Source organism: Pongo abelii, chromosome 10 (genome assembly GCF_028885655.2).
Source record: "Pongo abelii isolate AG06213 chromosome 10, NHGRI_mPonAbe1-v2.0_pri, whole genome shotgun sequence".
Lineage (NCBI taxonomy): Eukaryota > Metazoa > Chordata > Mammalia > Primates > Hominidae > Pongo > Pongo abelii.
Window position 1 is genome coordinate 115,855,868 of NC_071995.2, and position 17,994 is coordinate 115,873,861.

The 17,994-nt window shown below is 45.5% G+C and overlaps 1 protein-coding gene across 4 annotated transcripts in view; it reads left to right on the forward strand.

Moving 5' to 3' along the window:
* FBXW8 (F-box and WD repeat domain containing 8) overlaps window positions 1-17,375 on the forward strand; it is a 118,822-nt gene extending 101,447 nt beyond the window's left edge. For all 4 annotated transcript variants that reach the window (XM_003778132.5, XM_024257528.3, XM_054527661.2 and 1 more), the window contains 3 exons: window positions 12,090-12,263; window positions 15,346-15,456; window positions 15,986-17,375. In XM_003778132.5, the coding sequence (XP_003778180.3) occupies window positions 12,090-12,263; window positions 15,346-15,456; window positions 15,986-16,130 (430 nt within the window). In that variant the 3' untranslated portion in view covers window positions 16,131-17,375. The remainder of the gene's footprint in view (window positions 1-12,089; window positions 12,264-15,345; window positions 15,457-15,985) is intronic.
* The last annotated feature ends 619 nt before the right edge of the window (window positions 17,376-17,994 follow it).

Sequence of the window (17,994 nt, forward strand, 5' to 3'; positions counted from 1 at the left end):
GGGAGGATGTGTGTAGGTTATATGCAAATACCACACCATTTTATATGTAAAGGGGGACTTGAGCATCTGTAGATTTTGGAATTGCAGGGGGTCTTGGAACCAATCCCCCGTGGATACTGAGGGCTGACTGTATACACTCAGTAAAGCTGACTTTTCCTCTGGAGCAGGCTGCCTCATTATGTACGCACTGCCAGGGAGGTGTTCCATGCATAGTGTCAAAGGGCTCTCTGGTCAGTTTGCAGTCCAAATCTGACTATGTTAAGTCCATTTTATTAGTAAGCCAATGTTACATTTTTTTTTAAAACGCTCTGTCTCTGTGGATGAAAAGAACAGACTAGTGACTTAGAGTTGGAGGTGGGGCATCCAAATTGGCATTTAACCAGTGTGAGTCCTAGAGCAGTGCCAGCTGTGTGCCCACTGCTGGTACATTAGGGGCCAGCCATCATATGTAAGAATACTCCCTGAGTCAGCGTTGCTCGGTCAGCAGCTTAGAATATAGGGGTTTAAAATCTGTTGTTTTAATAAAAATTGCACATCTAGAAAAAAGGAATGAGGAAGCCAGACTAAGTGTGGTAGAGGGAAGTCTTACATTTTTTTCCCCAGAGGTTTAATAGCTATGAGTAAGATCTCATTAGAGATGCTGGCCCAGGCTTGTATAGCTTATGTTTTATGTCAAAAGTGGGAGTAAGGGGTCAAATATTATGAAGAGAACTATGTCCTTGGCTGTCACTTACTGACTGATGCAATTTTTCACAAACCCTAGAACCTTCCTATTTTATTTTAAAAACTTAATTCCCACTGCATTCTCTTAGTGCTTTATAAATAACTTGGGAATGAGATGAACTCTAAAGGTACATAAAACTGCCCCAGATTAAGACAAAAATGTTTTCATTAAAGTAAGGAATCAGCTTTAAGTAGTTTGCAAATGTGGGTGGAATTTTGCAAGGAGTTTTATTTTGGGGGTGTGGGGGGACAGTGGGCTTAAAGTAAAAATGAAAAAGTATCTATTCTATCACTCAAGAAAAACCAGACGCTTGAGGTCAGGAGTTCAAGGTCAGCCTGGCCAGATGGTGAAACCCCATCTCTACTAAAATACAAAAATTAGCCATGCATGGTGGCTCATGCCTGTAATCCCAGCTACTCGGGAGGCTGAGGCAGGAGAATCGCTTGAACCCAGGAGGCAGAGGTTGCAGTGAGCCGAGATCACACCACTGCACTCCAGCCTGGGTGACAGAGCGAGACTCCATCTCAAAAAATAAAGAAAAACTAAAAAATAAACAGAGTCTGATGAAGAGCAAGAGAAAGATTGGGGTGGAAACTGAGTTAATGTTAGAGTATGCTTTTCCCTCGCTGGGAGGGAAGGCTTGTAAAGATGGGAGCAGAGAGAAAAGTGAGATTTTGCATAAGAGTTTTATCAGTGTAGATCAATGAGTTTTTCTGAATGCATATTTTGTCTCTTCTCGCTAAGACTAAGAAGAAAGAGCAATGAGTAATGGTACGGGGAGTGATGCACATTGGCATTAGGATTGGCTGCTCATGTCCATTCCACTTACCACACTCTCTCTGGTACTTGGCGGGTGCCTAGCACAGTATATTTTCTATTTATTCTAAGTTGTACGTTTAAAAAAAACATTTTCACATCTATGAAATCAGAATGGACTTTTACAATAGCATCATAAAATGGCAGCATTTTAAAAAGTTACACAAGGTAATGATGCTTCTTGGAATCAGTGGTGTTTTCAATGAAATGAAAGTATATATTCACTGAAGGCAACAATGAATTAATAGCTTAGGAATTGGGACATCTATGAGAAGCTTGAATGAGTCACTAAGGAAAAGTCTGCAGGAAGTAATCACTTGGTTTTTTTTTTAGTTTAAACTCTGTCTGGGGTTTATTAAGCATTTAGAATCTGTATATTTATGTCTTTCACTAAATTTGGAGTTTCCTGCCATTATTTCCTCAAATAGTTTTTCTGAATAGTCCCTTTCTCCTCTCCTTCCGATAACCTCAATAATGTAAATATTAAACCTTGTGAAATTTTCCAACAGGCCACCAAAGCTCTGTTCGTGTTCTTTCCCAAACCTTTCTTTCTGTTCTTCAGGCTGTGTTATCTCCATTGCTCTAACTTCAGGTTTATGGACTCTTTCCTGTGTCATCTCCATTCTGCTGTTGAGCCTATCCAGTGAATTTTTTATTTCAGATTCCATATTTTCTTGGTTAAAAATTTCCATCCGTTTCTTTTTTTATATATAGTTTCTGTGTCTCTGCTGAGGTTGTCACTGTCAGTATTCCCATGCATTTTACCTTTACCTCATGGAATATAGCTACAACAAGTTCTTTAAAGTCGTTGAGGGTTCCCAAACTAGCTTATCTTAGGGTTGACATCTGTTAATTGTCTTTTCCCATAAGAAAGGCTCACATTTTCCTGTTTGGCTTTTGGTTTGGGGTATGTCAAGTAATTTTGAATTGTATTCTGGACATTGTGGATGTCGTGTTGTATACACTCTGGATCCTGTTATGTAATCCCCCAATGAATGATTTTTGTTTTGTTTTTGCTCTTAAACAGGCAGTCACCCTGGTTAGGTTCAGACGGCAAGTTCTTTTTTACCCTCTGTGGGTGGTGACTCCAATGTCAGTTTGCTTTCCAAAGCTGTTCAATTTCTATGCTGTTTTTGGTCTGCGCATGTGCCACTTGGGTTGGCAGTGGTTCAGTCTTAGTTGAGCTCTTAAAGCCGTTGCCGTCCTGCTTTGAATCTGTCCCACATAGCCCAGGGATGAGCCTGGGATTTATGTAGGTTTAGACACAGTATTATGGGATCCCTTTCTTGAGGTTCCTCCTCTCTCAATCCTTACACTTTCCAGCCTTCAGGGACTCCTTTCCCTTAATAGTTCTCTGGTCAGAAAGATGGGGTTTCTATCAGAGTTCTACCTGCCTGCATTGCCGCCACCATGCAGCATGTGACTGGGGACTGTCCTTGGGCCACAGCCACAAGAAAGAGAAAAAAACCCCACAGTAACCCTCACCCCTATTCTTCAGGGACTGCAGGGGCCCCCTTTTGTTCCTCTGGTCAGAAAGATGGAGTTTCTATTGGAGTTTTAGCTTCCTGCACCACCACACAGTTCTGCATGTTGGAGCCCATACTCAGGGCAAGGCTGCAAGAGGTAAAAGGGAAAAACATGGGAAACTCCTCCCCTGTACAGCCACTTCCATGGGTTTGACTCTCCTCTGCAATCCATCGGCTTGGATTGACTCCCCAGAGTCCTCAGGTGTTTGTTTTTGCGTTTTTTCCATAGGTTTTGCTGGCAGTCGGCAGGAGAGAGGCAGCAGTGGACTTACTCCGTTCTGGCCAGAATCAGAACGTCCTCCTTTCTTTTCAGTGAATTAAGTCAGCACAGTAGTTGGCAGTCAAGGGCTGTATTAAATGAGGGCCCCTCCTATTCTGTGGCTCTCAGTCTTGTCATCTGTGATCTGCTCGTTTTCACCAGGGCAGCTGGGGATCTAGCAGGGAGAAGCTTATCCGTGCTGTGCTATGGAGAACCAAGAGTTGGAGCTAAGGGCAAATGTCGGGCTGTAACTGGGTTGCTAAGTCATTGAGCCAGCAAATTCCAGTGTTTTCCCCCATGGTCTCAAGTTTATTTTTTAGCAGCTGTACTGAGATTTAATTTACATGCCACATAATTCACCAATTTAAATTGTACAATTTAGTGTTTTGAGTAGGTCCACAAGGTTGTGCAGTTATCACTACAGTCCATTTTAGAACATTTTCACCCCAAATAGAAACCCCAAATCCATTAGCAGTCACTCCCCATTTCCTTCATCCCCTCCATCTTTAAGCAACCACTCATCTACTTTCTGTCTCTGGATTTGCCTGAACATCTCCTATAAATGAAATGATGTAATCTATGACCTTTTATAACTGGCTTACACTTAGCATGTTTTTAAGATAAACCCAAGTTGTAGCATGTATCAGTATGTCATTCCTTTTTCTGGCCAAGTAATATTCCCTTGTACAGATATACTATATTTTCTTTATATCAATTAGTGGACATTTGGGTTGCTTCCACCTTTTGACTATTATAATGCTACTGTTATCATTTATGTGTAAGTTTGTATGTAGATGCATATTTTCAGTTCGGTTGGGGAAATACACTGGGAGTGGAATTGCTGGCTTATGTGGTAATTCTATGTTAAACCATTTGAGAAATTGCCAGACTCTTCTATAGTGGCTGTACCATTTTACATTCCCACCAGCACTGGATGAGGGTTGTAGTTTCTTCACCTCCTCACCAACACTTGCTACTGTCTCGAATTCTAGATTTGCATTTCTCTGACAGCCAGTGGTGATGAACATCCTTTCACGTGCTTATTGCCTGTTTGTATATCTTCTCTGGAGAGATGTCTATCCAAATCCTCAGCCCATTTTTTTAATTGGGCTGTCTTTTTATTATTGAGTTATTAGAGTTTTTTTTTAGTATAGCCCAGGTACAAATCTCTCATCAGATACGTGATTTGCAAAATATTTTCTCCCATTCTGTGGGTTGTCTTTTCGCTTTCTAGATTGTATTCTTTGAAGCACACAAGTTTTCAATTTTGATGAAGTTCTATTTGTCTTTTTTTTTTTTTTTTCCTTTTGTCATTTGTGCTATGGATGTCATAGCTAAGAAACCATTTCCTAACCCAGGCTCACAAAGATTAACTCCTAAGTTTTCTTCAAAGGGTTTTATAGTTTTGGCTCTTACACTGAGGTCTGTGATCCATTTGGAGTTAATTTTTGTATATGGTGTGAGGTAGAGACCTAAACTTCATTCTTTTGCATGTGGATATCCAGCTGTCCTGGCACCATCTGTTGAAAAAACAATTCTCTCCCCCATTCAGTTGTCTTGGCACCACTGTTGAAAATCAATGGACTGTAACTTTGAGGGTTTATTCCGGACTCTCAGTTCTATTCTGTTGATCTGTATGTCTGTGTTCTGGCACTACCACACTGTACAGCTTTTTGATTACAATACCTCGCCCTTTCTAAAATAAGTAATGTAACAGTAAACTTCCAAATGTCAGGCATGTTGAATAGTGTCACTGTATATGAAAGTAACAATATGGACATAGGAAATACTCATGACTTAGTTAATAACTAAATGTTTTAGTATTTCCAACTTGGGACCATGTGCCCTTTTCTTGGCATTATATACATTATCATCTTTGTCCACTGCATGGACTTGTTATGGATCTCAGAATTTTGGGTCTAGTAGACCTCTTCAAGACCATCTAATGCCGGTCCAGAAAGGTTCAGTGACCAGTCCGAAGGGCTTGTTAATCTTGGCCACATAGAATTTTATGTTCTCTATACAGAGAACTCTCAACTTCAGAGATACAGCCTTAAAATACAGAAAGCACTAGGCTTAGCCTAGCTGGATTAAACTGGCAGTTCTACCTGAAAATACACATTTTTCTAGTTGCCATTTAAAATGAATCTTTCACCAAAGGCCATTGTCAGTGCTTTGTAGATAAAGCTATTGATTTTGGCATATAAGGTTATATTTAAAATCCTCTTTAATATGTAATAGCTCAGGTTCAGTGAGACCAAACAGAATCATGTATTGATTTCTTTAAAAAAAATACTATTTTTAAAATTAATTTGGTCATAAAGCCTACATTGTAATACCTTATTGCTTGTTCCCTTTGTTTTCTGGGTAGAAATATAGCTGAAGGTCAGGTCCTCCTTAATGAAACTGCCGAGCCAGGCATTGAATAGGCTTCAGCTTGCCATCAGCTACAGTGTTCCTCATTATCATATGGGAGTATTTAATCCAAGCCAATAGGAAGCACGCCCTGAGTTGTGACCCCCCAATTACAGAGTCTCAGTGCTTGCTTCTTGCCCTGACAAATATAAAGTTGTGTGCTGTGCTCGTGCTACTGCTGCCTGCTGTTGAGAGAGAGTGATTGGGGCGTAAATGTTGCATTTGCTCCATCTGCAAGTGTTATAATAAGTTATTCAAAGCTCTTAACACAGGACCAACCAGAGCGTGCCTCCCTCTCGGTTCCAGCACGTTTTCCTGCCCATCAGATGGATGCTCCTCTGTTGGAGTCTTTGGAAGGTTCTGGTGTCTTTTGTTTTAATTGGTGGGCTACTGCCGACTCCTATGGTGTGATTTTCATTAGAGAGAGGCTGCAGAGAGGGAGTGTTGGAACCGTCCTCCAAGCCCAACCATGAATATTAAACATAATACAATTACAGCTTTCAGACCAATTATTTTTCCTTTCAACGGGCAAAGTTGATGAAATACTCGCTAGATGGGGATTCACAATATCTACCACTGGCTCCTCTTTGTCCCTGGAATCGGTTGTCTTGGCATATTCTGGTGCCCATTTGCTGTGCTACCTGTTTCCCAGCGTCGAGTATTTGGTTTGAGGGCTGAGCTGACAACGGGCTTTGCCAAGGCGCACGGCATTCGGGCCGGTGCTGCGTGCTGTCAGATGTCCGAGGCAGATACCTGTTTCTTCATGTGAATCTGAATGGCTTGGGTGGACTTAGCACACTGTGCTGTCTGCTGTTTCTGTCGACGAGAAGCCAGAGTGGTGCTTCTCTAAGGAGATGTCAGAAAAATGTTTTTCCTTTTTCCCAAGGGGGAGAAGTTCAAGGCTGGTTTGGCCTATTTTTTTTTTCCTTAGTGATATAAAATACACTGAGGCTGCATCTTTTGGTTTATTTGTTTATTTTGTTTGGAGCCATCCATGCTGGTATCTAAATACAATAGGAAAACAGATGGCAAACTTTGAACTTCTGGACCAAATTTGTGTTTGCCTTTGTCTCCTTAACAGCCAAACTGTAAATTATGGAGTATAAATATTCAACAGAGGAGCTCTTTATGGAAATCACCATAGCTGAATAGACTCTGATTAACCAAATATGCACTGAAAAGTACTTGGTAAACACTTCCGCTCCCCCTTTCCCCAGTCCTTTTCAAGTTCCCATTATGGCCTAAAGTCAGAATTCTCTTTACAGCATTTATACTTTTTCTCTTCTCTGCACACACAGCCTGAGTTTTCTTACCTACGCATGCCTAAGGATAGGTGTCTGTAAATGCGACAGAGAGAGACCTTTGTTTTCAAAGTCATCTTCAAGCTCTCTCTGCATCTTTCTGCTCCCAGATCCCTCACTGGCAAGTCAGGGACTGAGCAGCATTTGTAGCAACGGACCTATTATGTGTCATCTGTACATTATCATCTTTGTCCACTGGGTGGACTTGTTATGGATCTCAGAATTTTGGGTCTAGCAGACCTCTTCAAGACCATCTAATGCTGGTCCAGAAAGGTTCAGTGACCAGTCCGAAGGGCTTGTTAATCTTGGACACATAGAATTTTATGTTCTCTATACAGAGAACTCTCAACTTGTCCCTGGAATCGGTTGTCTTGGCATATTCTGGTGCCCATTTTCTGTGCTGCCTGTTTCCCAGCGTTGAGTATATCTATTCACTTGCGTTGCCTTGTCAGTTACATGGCCTAACAGAAAGAAGAAACAGTCTCTCCTCTGTGTCCTAAAACGACGTGTTGTTCCATCCTGTTTTATTTCACCTTTTCTAAGAAATAGATGAAAGTATTGTTTTTTAATTATGAAACCGAACATATGTATGGGAGCGTATATAAGGTACGCGTACAGTTTCAAGAATAACCGAGAATGCCCGCGCATCCACCTCTCAGCTCAAGAAGAGAGTGACTGTTGAAGGCCTCCCGGTCATGAATGAATTCTTGTTTTTTAAACGTGGCAGCGTCCAGAATAAAACACAAAAGCCTCCTTTATTGCCCTCTTTCTTCTCCAAGGTAATTGTTGTTAATGTTTCAAGTACGTGCTTCCAGAATTTGATCTTTAAAATTGTTTGGTTTTACTTAAACAGGAAGTATGCACATTCAAAATGGGCCTCAAAAGCAGAGTAGCCTAGAGGGCGAAGCGTACCCCTCTTCCCAGCAGCCTTGTCAGCCTCCCTCATTGTGACTGCTTAAATGCTGAGCATTCTCTGGGGGCCGCCCACACACGCACAGCCTAAACGCATGTCCCCCAGCACACACCTGTGCGTACGGCTGCCGGTCGGCCTGTGTAGTTCTGCCCCGGGTCCCACTGTATGGATGTACCATAATTGCTTTAACTAGCACTCAGTTGATGAGCTAGTTAATCGTGTCACCTACATCATTCCAGTTCATGACAGCTAAAATGTGTCTGATTTTTCCTGTCAGTCTAATTATCTTTCCTTAATAGGTAATGTCTTTTTCTCTCAGGCTGCTTTTAGGACCTCTTTGTCTTTGTGTTTTCCCATTTTTTAAATTATACTCTTACTCTTAGATATGTATTTTGTGTTTGATTCGTGTGCATTGAGTCGGCATGCACGTCTTTCATCAGTTCGGGAAACATCAGCTGTTAACTGTCCACACTCTCTTTCTCCTTCCGGAACTTGGGGCGTGTGCTGCACCACCCCTTCTGTCCCTCATGTCTCTCATACCCCCATTCACAGTTTTCATATTTATCTCTTTGTGCTCCATTCTTGATAATTTCTTCAGATTTTTCTTCTAATTCACGCATTCTCTGATCTGCTTCCAGCCTATCTCCTGAATTTAATTTCAGGGACTATACTTTCATGCTTTTGTATTGAAAGCAGGAGGCTCCATACTCTGCTCCCTGCCTTGGGTGGCCCTTCAGTGTGTTTCATGAAACCACGGAGCTGAGCCTGGCGCTTGCCAGCAGCCTCCCCTCCCTGAAGTCACAGCTCACCCTCTCCTGTCTGGTCTTCAGCTCAGGTCCTGGGGAAGTCACTTATTACGTGACCTCAGCAGTGCCCTTAAAAGGATTTTATCCAGCATTTTTAAGCGTTTTACAGTGGAACCGTCAACATGTTGTCTGAAACAGAAGCCTCTTTTGCGACTAAGAGCAGTGACTGGCCTTGCGTGTATGTGGACACTTGTGTAGCTACCTCCTCGAAGTGGAATTTGCTGGCTCAGAAGTGAGGTGCATGTGGTATTTGGTTGGATATTGCCAAATCACTCCCCAAAGAAAGATTTCTGCTCGTCTCAGCTGTCTAGGAGTACCTACCCGTCCATGTCTCCCTGCCACACAGTGCCTTGTAGGGCATGTTACCAAACTTTACCTTTGCTGGGTAGATTGGTGACAAGTGGCATTGCATTGTAGTTTTACTGTGTAATTTATCTTATTACCAGCAAACTTAAACATCTTACACGTTTAAAAGCCATTAGTATTTTTCTGTAAATTGTTTTTTCTTATCTTTTCTGTCGATTTAATAATGGGTTGTCAGTCTTTACTAATTTGAAGGCATTTATTATAAGACATTAACCCTTTTTGTTGCAAACATTTTCCTCAGTTTATCATTGGACTGACTTTCTGATTGTTCCCCCCAATAGGAAAAAGTTAAACCCTTTTTTCACCTTCCATACTTTGTTATGTTTAGAAAGGTGTTCCTCCTTTGAATATGTTTTATAGTTTATGTTTAACTCTTTGCGCTCTCTGTAATTTGTGTAATATATGTGGTAGAGCTCCAACTTGAGAAAATTATTATATTTTGCCTCTCACTGCTATTACAAATGGGACATTTTCTTCTATTCTATTTTTTAAACTAGATTTTAGCATATAAATTTATATTTGACTCTGTGTTACTGAATTCTCTGGGACGGTCCCTTCTCACTAATGAGAAGTCTACCCACTTTTTTCTGATTTTTTTACCTTTCATTTTTTCCTTTTGTCTAATTGTGTCTGGTTTTTAAAAAGCGATGTGAAGTAATGGTGGTGCCAGTGCCTCAGTGTTTCTAGAGACCACATCTGGAACGGCTGTGACGTTTTGTCCGTTTGCTTTCGGCTTCCATGGACGTGACCGCCTGGTTTTTTGTCAATTCCCCTCGTCTGTGGCATCTTGCTGTGGAGTCTATTCCTGATGTTTCACTCGGATATGTAGTTTTCTTTGATCATGCTCTCAGGATTAGGCTTTGGCAATAGAATGCTGGCTTCATGGAGAATTTGGAAGCTTTCCTCCTTTTCCTAGGCTGTGGAACAGTTAACTTAGCCCTGGAGGCAGCTGGTCCTTACAGGTCTGGCCAAAGTCACTTGTTCTTTTTTTGCAGGGACGGTTGCCCCTTGCTGGCTTCCTCAGGCTGCTATTTGTTATTTTATCTACTTGGATTTTCTGTCTCCTGGGGATTCGTTTTGATAATTCTTATTTTCCCAGAAAGCCATTTACTCATCTAAGTTTTCAGATTTGGAGATTTTAAAAATTCAAGAAATATAAACAGATTATTGCTGAATAGATTAAAGAAACAATTTAAAAAAAAAAAAAAAAAAAACAGGCTGGGTGCAGTGGCGCATGCCTGTAATCCCGGCACTTTAGGAGGCTGAGGTGGGTAGATCCCTTGGCCCAGGAGTTCGAGACCAGCCTGAGCAACATAGCAAAACCGTCTCTATTGAAAATAAAAAAAATTAGCCTGGCGTGGTAGCACGTGCTTGTAGTCCCAGCTACTCGGGATGCTGAGGTGGGAGGATCACCTGAGCCCAGGAAGTTGAGGCTGCAGTGAGCCATGAGGGTGCCACTACACTCCAGCCTAGGTGATGGGAGTGAGACCCTGTCTTTAAAAAAATAATAATAAAAAACAAAACCTATAAAAAGAAATGGGATCCATGGAGTTTGTTTTTCCAGGTCTGACCGAACATTGAGTAAACTGCCCCTTCATTGTTGTAAGTGCTCTCAGTGAATGCTTTTGCCTTGAAATCTGCCTTTTCTAGCATTAAAATTGTAACATCTTTTCATCCTCATTTGCAGATGTGTTTTTCATGCATAGCATATATTTTTACTTTGTGATCCATGGGCAGCTCTTCTTGTTAATAGGAACGTTTGTCCTGTGTGCCTCCATGGACCCAGCAGACACATCAGGTCCCACTTAAGCCATCTGTCTTCTTCTTCTGGTATTTTGCTATGCCACTTTCTTTCAGAGAGTATCCACAGGTAGTTCACTTTGAGTCCTTTTCTGTTAAAGAAAAAGAAGTCTTTATTATGCCTTCACACTTGGTAGCTAAGCTAGGTATAGAATTGTTGGTTCAAAATAATTTTCCCTCAGAACTTGGAAAATTGACGTGTGTGCGCACATACTTGCATAACTAGAGTCAGGGCATGGGACGTGTTTCAGAGAATCCTGTCTCTCCACAGCTTTTGGGTCAGACGTGCGTTTTTAATCTTACATCCTTGTGTTTGTCCTGTTCCTTGCTAGATGCTGGGGTCTTTTCAGGGCAGGGACTGTCTTTTCCTTTTCGACTTGCATCATAGGGTCTCTTAAGCTCATCTTTACTATTAAATGTAATGAATTTGGTTTACTTTTAGCCTTTGGCTTCTTGTAGAAACTAAGTAGAGTGGTGTTTGTAGTGGATACGAGATTTCTGTCCCATTATCTAATTTATCCTCGTGAAAAATTCAACATATATAAAAAGTAGTTTTTAAAGAGGTTCTTAAAGAAATGTGGATTATTATAAGGCAAGTAATTATTTCAATAAGTGACTGCCCAGGGTACACACACCCTTATCCCCGCTCTGCTGCGCTTATCAAGTATAAAGGCTTTCCCTTTCTCAGTTCCAGCAAGACAGCAATGAACTTACAGAGTCAAGTGAAATACCCAAAAAGTGTTCTTTTCCTAACCGGGTGAGGATCTGGGGTGTCTGGCTTTGTAGCTCTTGCCTTTAACAGGTTATTTTACCATCAGCAAAATTACTGTGCTGGGCAATACACCTACTGCTGGGACAGGCGTCTCAGGCCACCCTGCGTGTGCAGTCACGCAGGTGGCTTTTCCCTGTTAAGCAGGTAAAGTGGGCAGCCACTGTCCTTAGCCTGCGTCTTTCTTGCTCCATGTGCTTTTAAACCATTCAGATGAGACTGTCTGGGTCCTTCCTGACAGTCTATGCTTGATGTCCTTATTATCAATGTTTGCAGCTGAGGAGTTTTTCATAGCAGTGTTGCACATAGACCAGTAGAGCGGAGGGGGAGTTTGTCATTTCAAGCTTTGACTCTAACCCCATTTCCCTTCTCTGCTCTTCTTGGGCCTGTCCAGGGTGAGGATCCATGACCTCCGCAGCGGTAACATCGCCCTGTCACTCTCCGCCCATCAGCTCAGGGTCTCTGCTGTGCAGATGGATGACTGGAAGATCGTCAGTGGAGGCGAGGAAGGCCTGGTGTCCGTGTGGGATTATCGGACAAACCAGAAGCTGTGGGAGGTGTATTCCGGGTAAGGTGCATTCTAGACACTCTCGGGAGTTTCTAGTAGGAACAGGGAAGGCAGCACTAGTCAGCCTGCACCAGGCACGGTGCTAAATGCCCCCTACCCCCCGGCTTCGCCAGGTGAATCCTCACTGTGACCCTAGGAGCCAGCTGCTGTCCCAGCACTGCTCTGCAGAGGAGGAAACAGGCTGGGAAATGGCGCTGGTCAGTGGGGATGCAGTTCCTGTCTCTGATATCATTCAGATCGCCACAATTCATACATTAGTCAGGCCCAACTTTCTCTAAGAATGAAACTACTTTTTTGCAAGTGCTATTCTGATTATTTTAGGATTTCTCCATCTTAATAAACAGAAAAGGGAACTCAAAAACATAGGAAGCTCGCTGGGCTAGACCAGGATGTGACACCCCACCTGCCCACAGGTGGAAGGCAGGGCTGGCCCGGCTGCTGTCCTCCACTTGAGTCCGTCATGTGTAACCATGGTTCTGCCCGTTGCTTAGACTTTCCTCATGCTGTTTACAGAGAAGAGCACTTAGGACTGAAGGGGTTCAGGCTCCAACGAAGGAGGAATTTGTCATTTCCACCTTTAACACCATTATTCGAGATATAAATAAACCTATCCTAAGCACAGGCTGATGGCGTCACACAGGTAGGTAGGTAGGTAGGTTTACGCCAATGGTGCCTAACTGGTTAAGACATTTCCAGTGAGCCTGCTTCTGACCTTCAAAGCAGCAGCCCAGCCCAGGGCCGGCTCATCAGAGCTGACTTGAGGCCACCCGCCACCACCTCTACCTGGCCCGGCAGGCCTCGAACAGGAGACCCTGCCTTTGAGACAGGTGGGGAGAAAGGCAACCGGCCCTCTCCCTCGCTGCCCCTCAGCACCACTGTGAAGAGACATTCGGCCAGGCACGGTGGCTCACCTGTAATCCCAGCTACTCAGGAGACTGAGGAGCTCTCAAGGCCAGGGGTTTGAGACCAGCCTGGGCAACCCAGGGAGACCGTGCCTCTTAAAAAATTCTCCAGGCATGGTTGCGTGCACCTCTAGTCCCAGTGACTCAGGAGGCTGACGGGGGAGGATTGCTTCATGGAGCCCAGGAGTTTGAGGCTGCAGTGACTGTGCCACTGTACTCCAGCCTGGGTGACAGAATGAAACCCCATCTCTACAAAACCAAGATGATTCTGGGCCAGTGGCCTCTGAGCATGACAACACAGAAGAGCAGAAACCGGGCAAGGCCCTCCCACGTGAACTAAGATTTGTTCCCCACTTACCGCAAATCAAGGTAAACCGACCTCTGAGAACGTGACCTCTGAGCAGCAACATGGTCTTTATGGAAGTGCGAGGTCAGCAATTTGACAGGCGTCTCCAAGAGGCGGCAGGGTTACATGCAGAAGGGGCTGCTTCCTTGGAGGGTGGTGTTGGCAAACACTGTGGCCAGCACATTTTATCAGACAGAGCCCTGGGTACTGCCCAGCCCCCGCCCCTCGCTGTGGCTGTCCGTGTCCAGGGCGCGCGGCCCTTTTTCTGAATGGTGATGCACTGAATTGCCACCAGGTGGTGCCAGACGGCAACTAAAACTCCCGGACTGAAATTCCCGGAAGCATTGCCTTTGAGGAAAACCCTGATCAGCCATCCAGGTCCCCAGTGATGGCTGCCAGCCCCCAACTCCAGCAGATCTCATTTTTCTCTTGGGAAAGCTTCACTCCCTGGGACAGACCACTGAGATGAAGCCTAGCTAAGGAAGGCCTTCCCCAGAGGTGTGGCCCTGTCCCAGCACTGCCTCTGTCCCTGTGCGGTCCAGGCTTGTCCCCCACGCGGTCACTGTTTTCACCAGCACAAGGCTGACAGACACACGGTCTCCTGCCCAGAACTCATTGACTTGCTCAAGGCCTCACCTGCAGTGCCTGCTGCCAGGCCCCAGTCTCTTCTGAGCCCCGGTCTGGCTGTCGTTTGGTCACTGTCATGTACCCCCCACTGTCCACTTCCGTCTCTTCAGCCCAGGTCCTCGCCTGCTTGACAGGGTGCCGCCAGCCCGCCAGGCTGCAGGCCTCCACCAAGCCCCTCCACCAAGCCTGCCCCCCTCCCCGGGTCTTTCTTATCCTCCAGGTCCCATGCCAGGTCCACCACCACTTTCCTCCTGTGGGTGTCCCAACCCTGGGGAGGCAGGGACTGCTCCCCAGCTTCCCTCACTCCCAAGAATCCTTTGCTTTAGTCAAGGAGAGCAGCCCCAGCCATCCTGGGATCAGCCCTGGCCCAGCCCACACAGGCCTCGTCCCCTCCTGTGCACCCCTCCCAACAGACCCTTTCAGCCCACAGCGCCTCCTGCTTCTGCTCCCAGCACTTAACTCTGGGTCACACATTCTTTGTAGCTTGTCACATCGCTCGTGCTACAGAAACATTGGTCACGTTTTCTGGGACTGCATCTTACCTTCTTCACTAGCTAGGGCCCTCCCTGGGCCAGGCATCCACCTGGATGAGACATCTTTTTAATCCAGTGTCTCCTAGCTTAGTGCCATGACCACAGCAGGTACTGCAGGAAAGTTTCAGAATGAAGGCAAACCTCTGTTCAACAGACTTGGAGCCATTTTTTTCCAAGATGTCCCGAACGTGCTTTCACCACCCAGGGGACGTGTGTCATTGCAGCCCTGTGAGCAGGATGGGGGGGCACCTTCATGGATCAACAGTGAACATGCCCCCAATGCTCCATAGATGATGGAGAGCCTGGCTGGGAGAGCTCAAGGGACTTGCCCAGGGAGGCAGCAATGGGCCAGTCTCTGTTGCACGTGGCTGATTCGTCTCCAGTAGGGTGTGCCCTTTATGTCTGGAATGTACCAGGTTGTGGGGGCAGATGCCAGCATGCGTATGGGGCATGCAGACCTGTTTACAAAGTCATGCCCAAAGCGTGGCCTGCTCACCTGTGCTTTGGGAACTGAGGTGAGACACTGCTTCCGTGGGGGCCCTGTTACCTCTGTGAAAGAGAAGCTTAGCTTTATGGGTTCTAGAATCCCCTGCAGCTCTGAACTCCCAGGTCTGTGGCAGCAAGCGCAGGCCCAGTGGACGCCCCCTTACGAGCTCTCTCCCACTGCCTTCCAGACACCCTGTGCAGCACATCTCATTCAGCAGCCACAGCCTCATCACAGCCAATGTGCCTTACCAGACGGTGATGCGAAACGCCGACCTGGACAGCTTCACTACTCACAGGAGGTTAGTGGTGGGGCCGCGCGAGTAAGAGGCCATCTCAGTTTGACTGATGTATAGAACCCCACCCCATACCCCCACACCGTGACACACTGCACCCTCTGGGCTATACCCTCAGGCAGGGCCCTGCCTTTCTAGGAATTGGAAACATAAACGTGGATGCTGACCTGTACTGAGCGCCCAGCATCTGATGCAGGACAGCCCCATGGGGCGAGTCCACGCTGTTGGCTGTACAGAGAGGGAGGGCAAGCCGTATGCTGGGGGGCCTGCTGTGGTTAGAATCCTGTCAGGGGCAAGGCCCGCCCTCTTGAGTCCTTGCCCTGTGACACTCACTGTGCCCATCCAACTTGTGCACCCCCACGTTGACCGCTAAGCCCGGGACTGTGAGTATCTGACGCTGTGTGCCCAGAGAACACCTTTGTGAAGATGAACCTCTATCTGGTCTCAGGCGAATGCCTTCGGCAAAGACAGAAGCGGCCGGGGTGAGGGCCAGCGAGGCAGCCCTGACCTGTCGCCATCTTTGTGCTCTTTCTAGACACCGGGGGCTGATCCGCGCCTACGAGTTTGCGGTGGACCAGCTGGCCTTCCAGAGCCCTCTCCCTGTCTGTCGTTCATCCTGTGACGCCATGGCCACTCACTACTACGACCTCGCACTGGCCTTTCCCTATAACCACGTTTAGGGACGTGCCTCAGTTGGGAGCAAGGAGAAAAATGGGAAGAACCAGTTTTATCCATCTTAAAACTCCAGGCAGCTCTGCACAGGTGGTAAACATTTAGGGGAAGAAAGCAGCCCAAGGTGCCATGCCTGACGGCACACATCTCCCAGAACCCTGTACTTCCCCCGGCGCCTGGGGCAAGCTGGCATGTGCCGGGGCTCGAGTCCCACATGCTGCCAACTCAAACATAGCCTCCTTCCCCACCCAGCCAGCCACCCTGGCCTCAGCTCCCTCAGGACGCCTCAGGGATCACGCTGCGTGGTCCTATACGGTCTCTGCTTAGCCAGCTTCTCTGTGTCCGCCCTCCCAGCTCCAGCCCTGCAGGCCGCCTTTTCGGTCTCCAGCCCCTTACCTCTTTTCCTCTGAGGGCCTTTGGATGTGCTTGTCCCTGGCCTCCAAGGCAATAACCTCCATGTCCTTTTCCCTGTATTTACTTAGGGTGCTCTTCTGTGACATTTGCCACCACCACCTTCCAGTAGCAAGCTGGTAGAGCAGTACTTTTTCTTCACAGCTTTTACCATGGCTTATAATTATATACTTATACAGTTTAGTCATTGGTGACTATTTTGCTTACTATTGTGTCTGTGATATGTGATACAAAGCAAATATTTTCTAAATATTCATTGACTAAACAGCCATCAAAATGAAACAGGACAGGAGAGGACTGTTCAGTGTGATACACAGCTGCCATTTCCAAAGTATTCTGGAAGCAAGCCATTGCCTTACTCTTGATTTTCAACAGTTCTAAACAGCAACAGCATCCACCTAATATACCGTCAGAATATCAAAGCAAAAACTGATTGAACTACAAAGAGAAATAAAATCCATTCTAACGGCAGGCAAATCAGTGAGAAAAATGTAAAGATCTGGAGGATTTACTTAATATCGCTAACAGGCTGGATCCAGTAGATGCGTTATGGAATTTCAAATACACATAGACCATGCACAAAAAACCACCCTGTACGAAGGCCACAAAGAACAGCTCAGATGCACAAAGATTCACACCATACAGGCCAAATTATAGAACCCCCCAACCGCGAGACACTGCACCCTATGGGCTGTACCCTCAGGCAGGGCCCTGCTTTTCTAGGAATTGACCCCAATGCAGAATAGTGAGAAATCAACAAAAAGCAAAATAAGACAATTCCAGACACTCCTGAATTTACTTGGATTTAAAGAGGTTAATAAAAACAAACTATAAACTCTCTAGACTGGGCTGACAGTAAAAGCACACAATACAAAACCCAGGGGATGGGGCTGGGAGGGGCTGGGAGGGCCTGGCACCTCAGCTCAGAAAAGGGAGCAGCAATCTCAAAGCAGCAGAAGGCACGGGTTAAATCAGGATAAAAACAGACATCAACGGAATCAAAAACCAACAGTTAATGTAAAGCCAAAAGCAGGTTTTGTTTTTTTTAGGTGGGGTCTCGCTCTGTCACCTAGAATGGAGTGCAATGGCCTGATCTCGGCTCACTGCAACCTCTGCCTCCTGGGTTCAAGCAATTCTCCTGCCTCAGCCTCCCGAGTAGCTGGGATTACAGGCGTCCGCCACCACAACTGGCTAATTTTTGTATTTTTAGTATAGACGGGGGATTTTGCCATGTTGGCCAGGCTGGTCTCAAACTTCTGACCTCAAATGATCCGCCTGCCTCGGCCTCCCAAAGTGCTGGGATTACAGGTGTGAGTCACTGCACCCAGCCCAAAAGCAGTTTAAAAAAAAAAAAAAAAAGACAAAATATACAACTCTTGATAAAACAAAAAGGTACAATGGTCTGTGAGGAAGAGAAAAGGTACCTGAGGATGCAGGAGAAGTACCTACCACATGGGAACC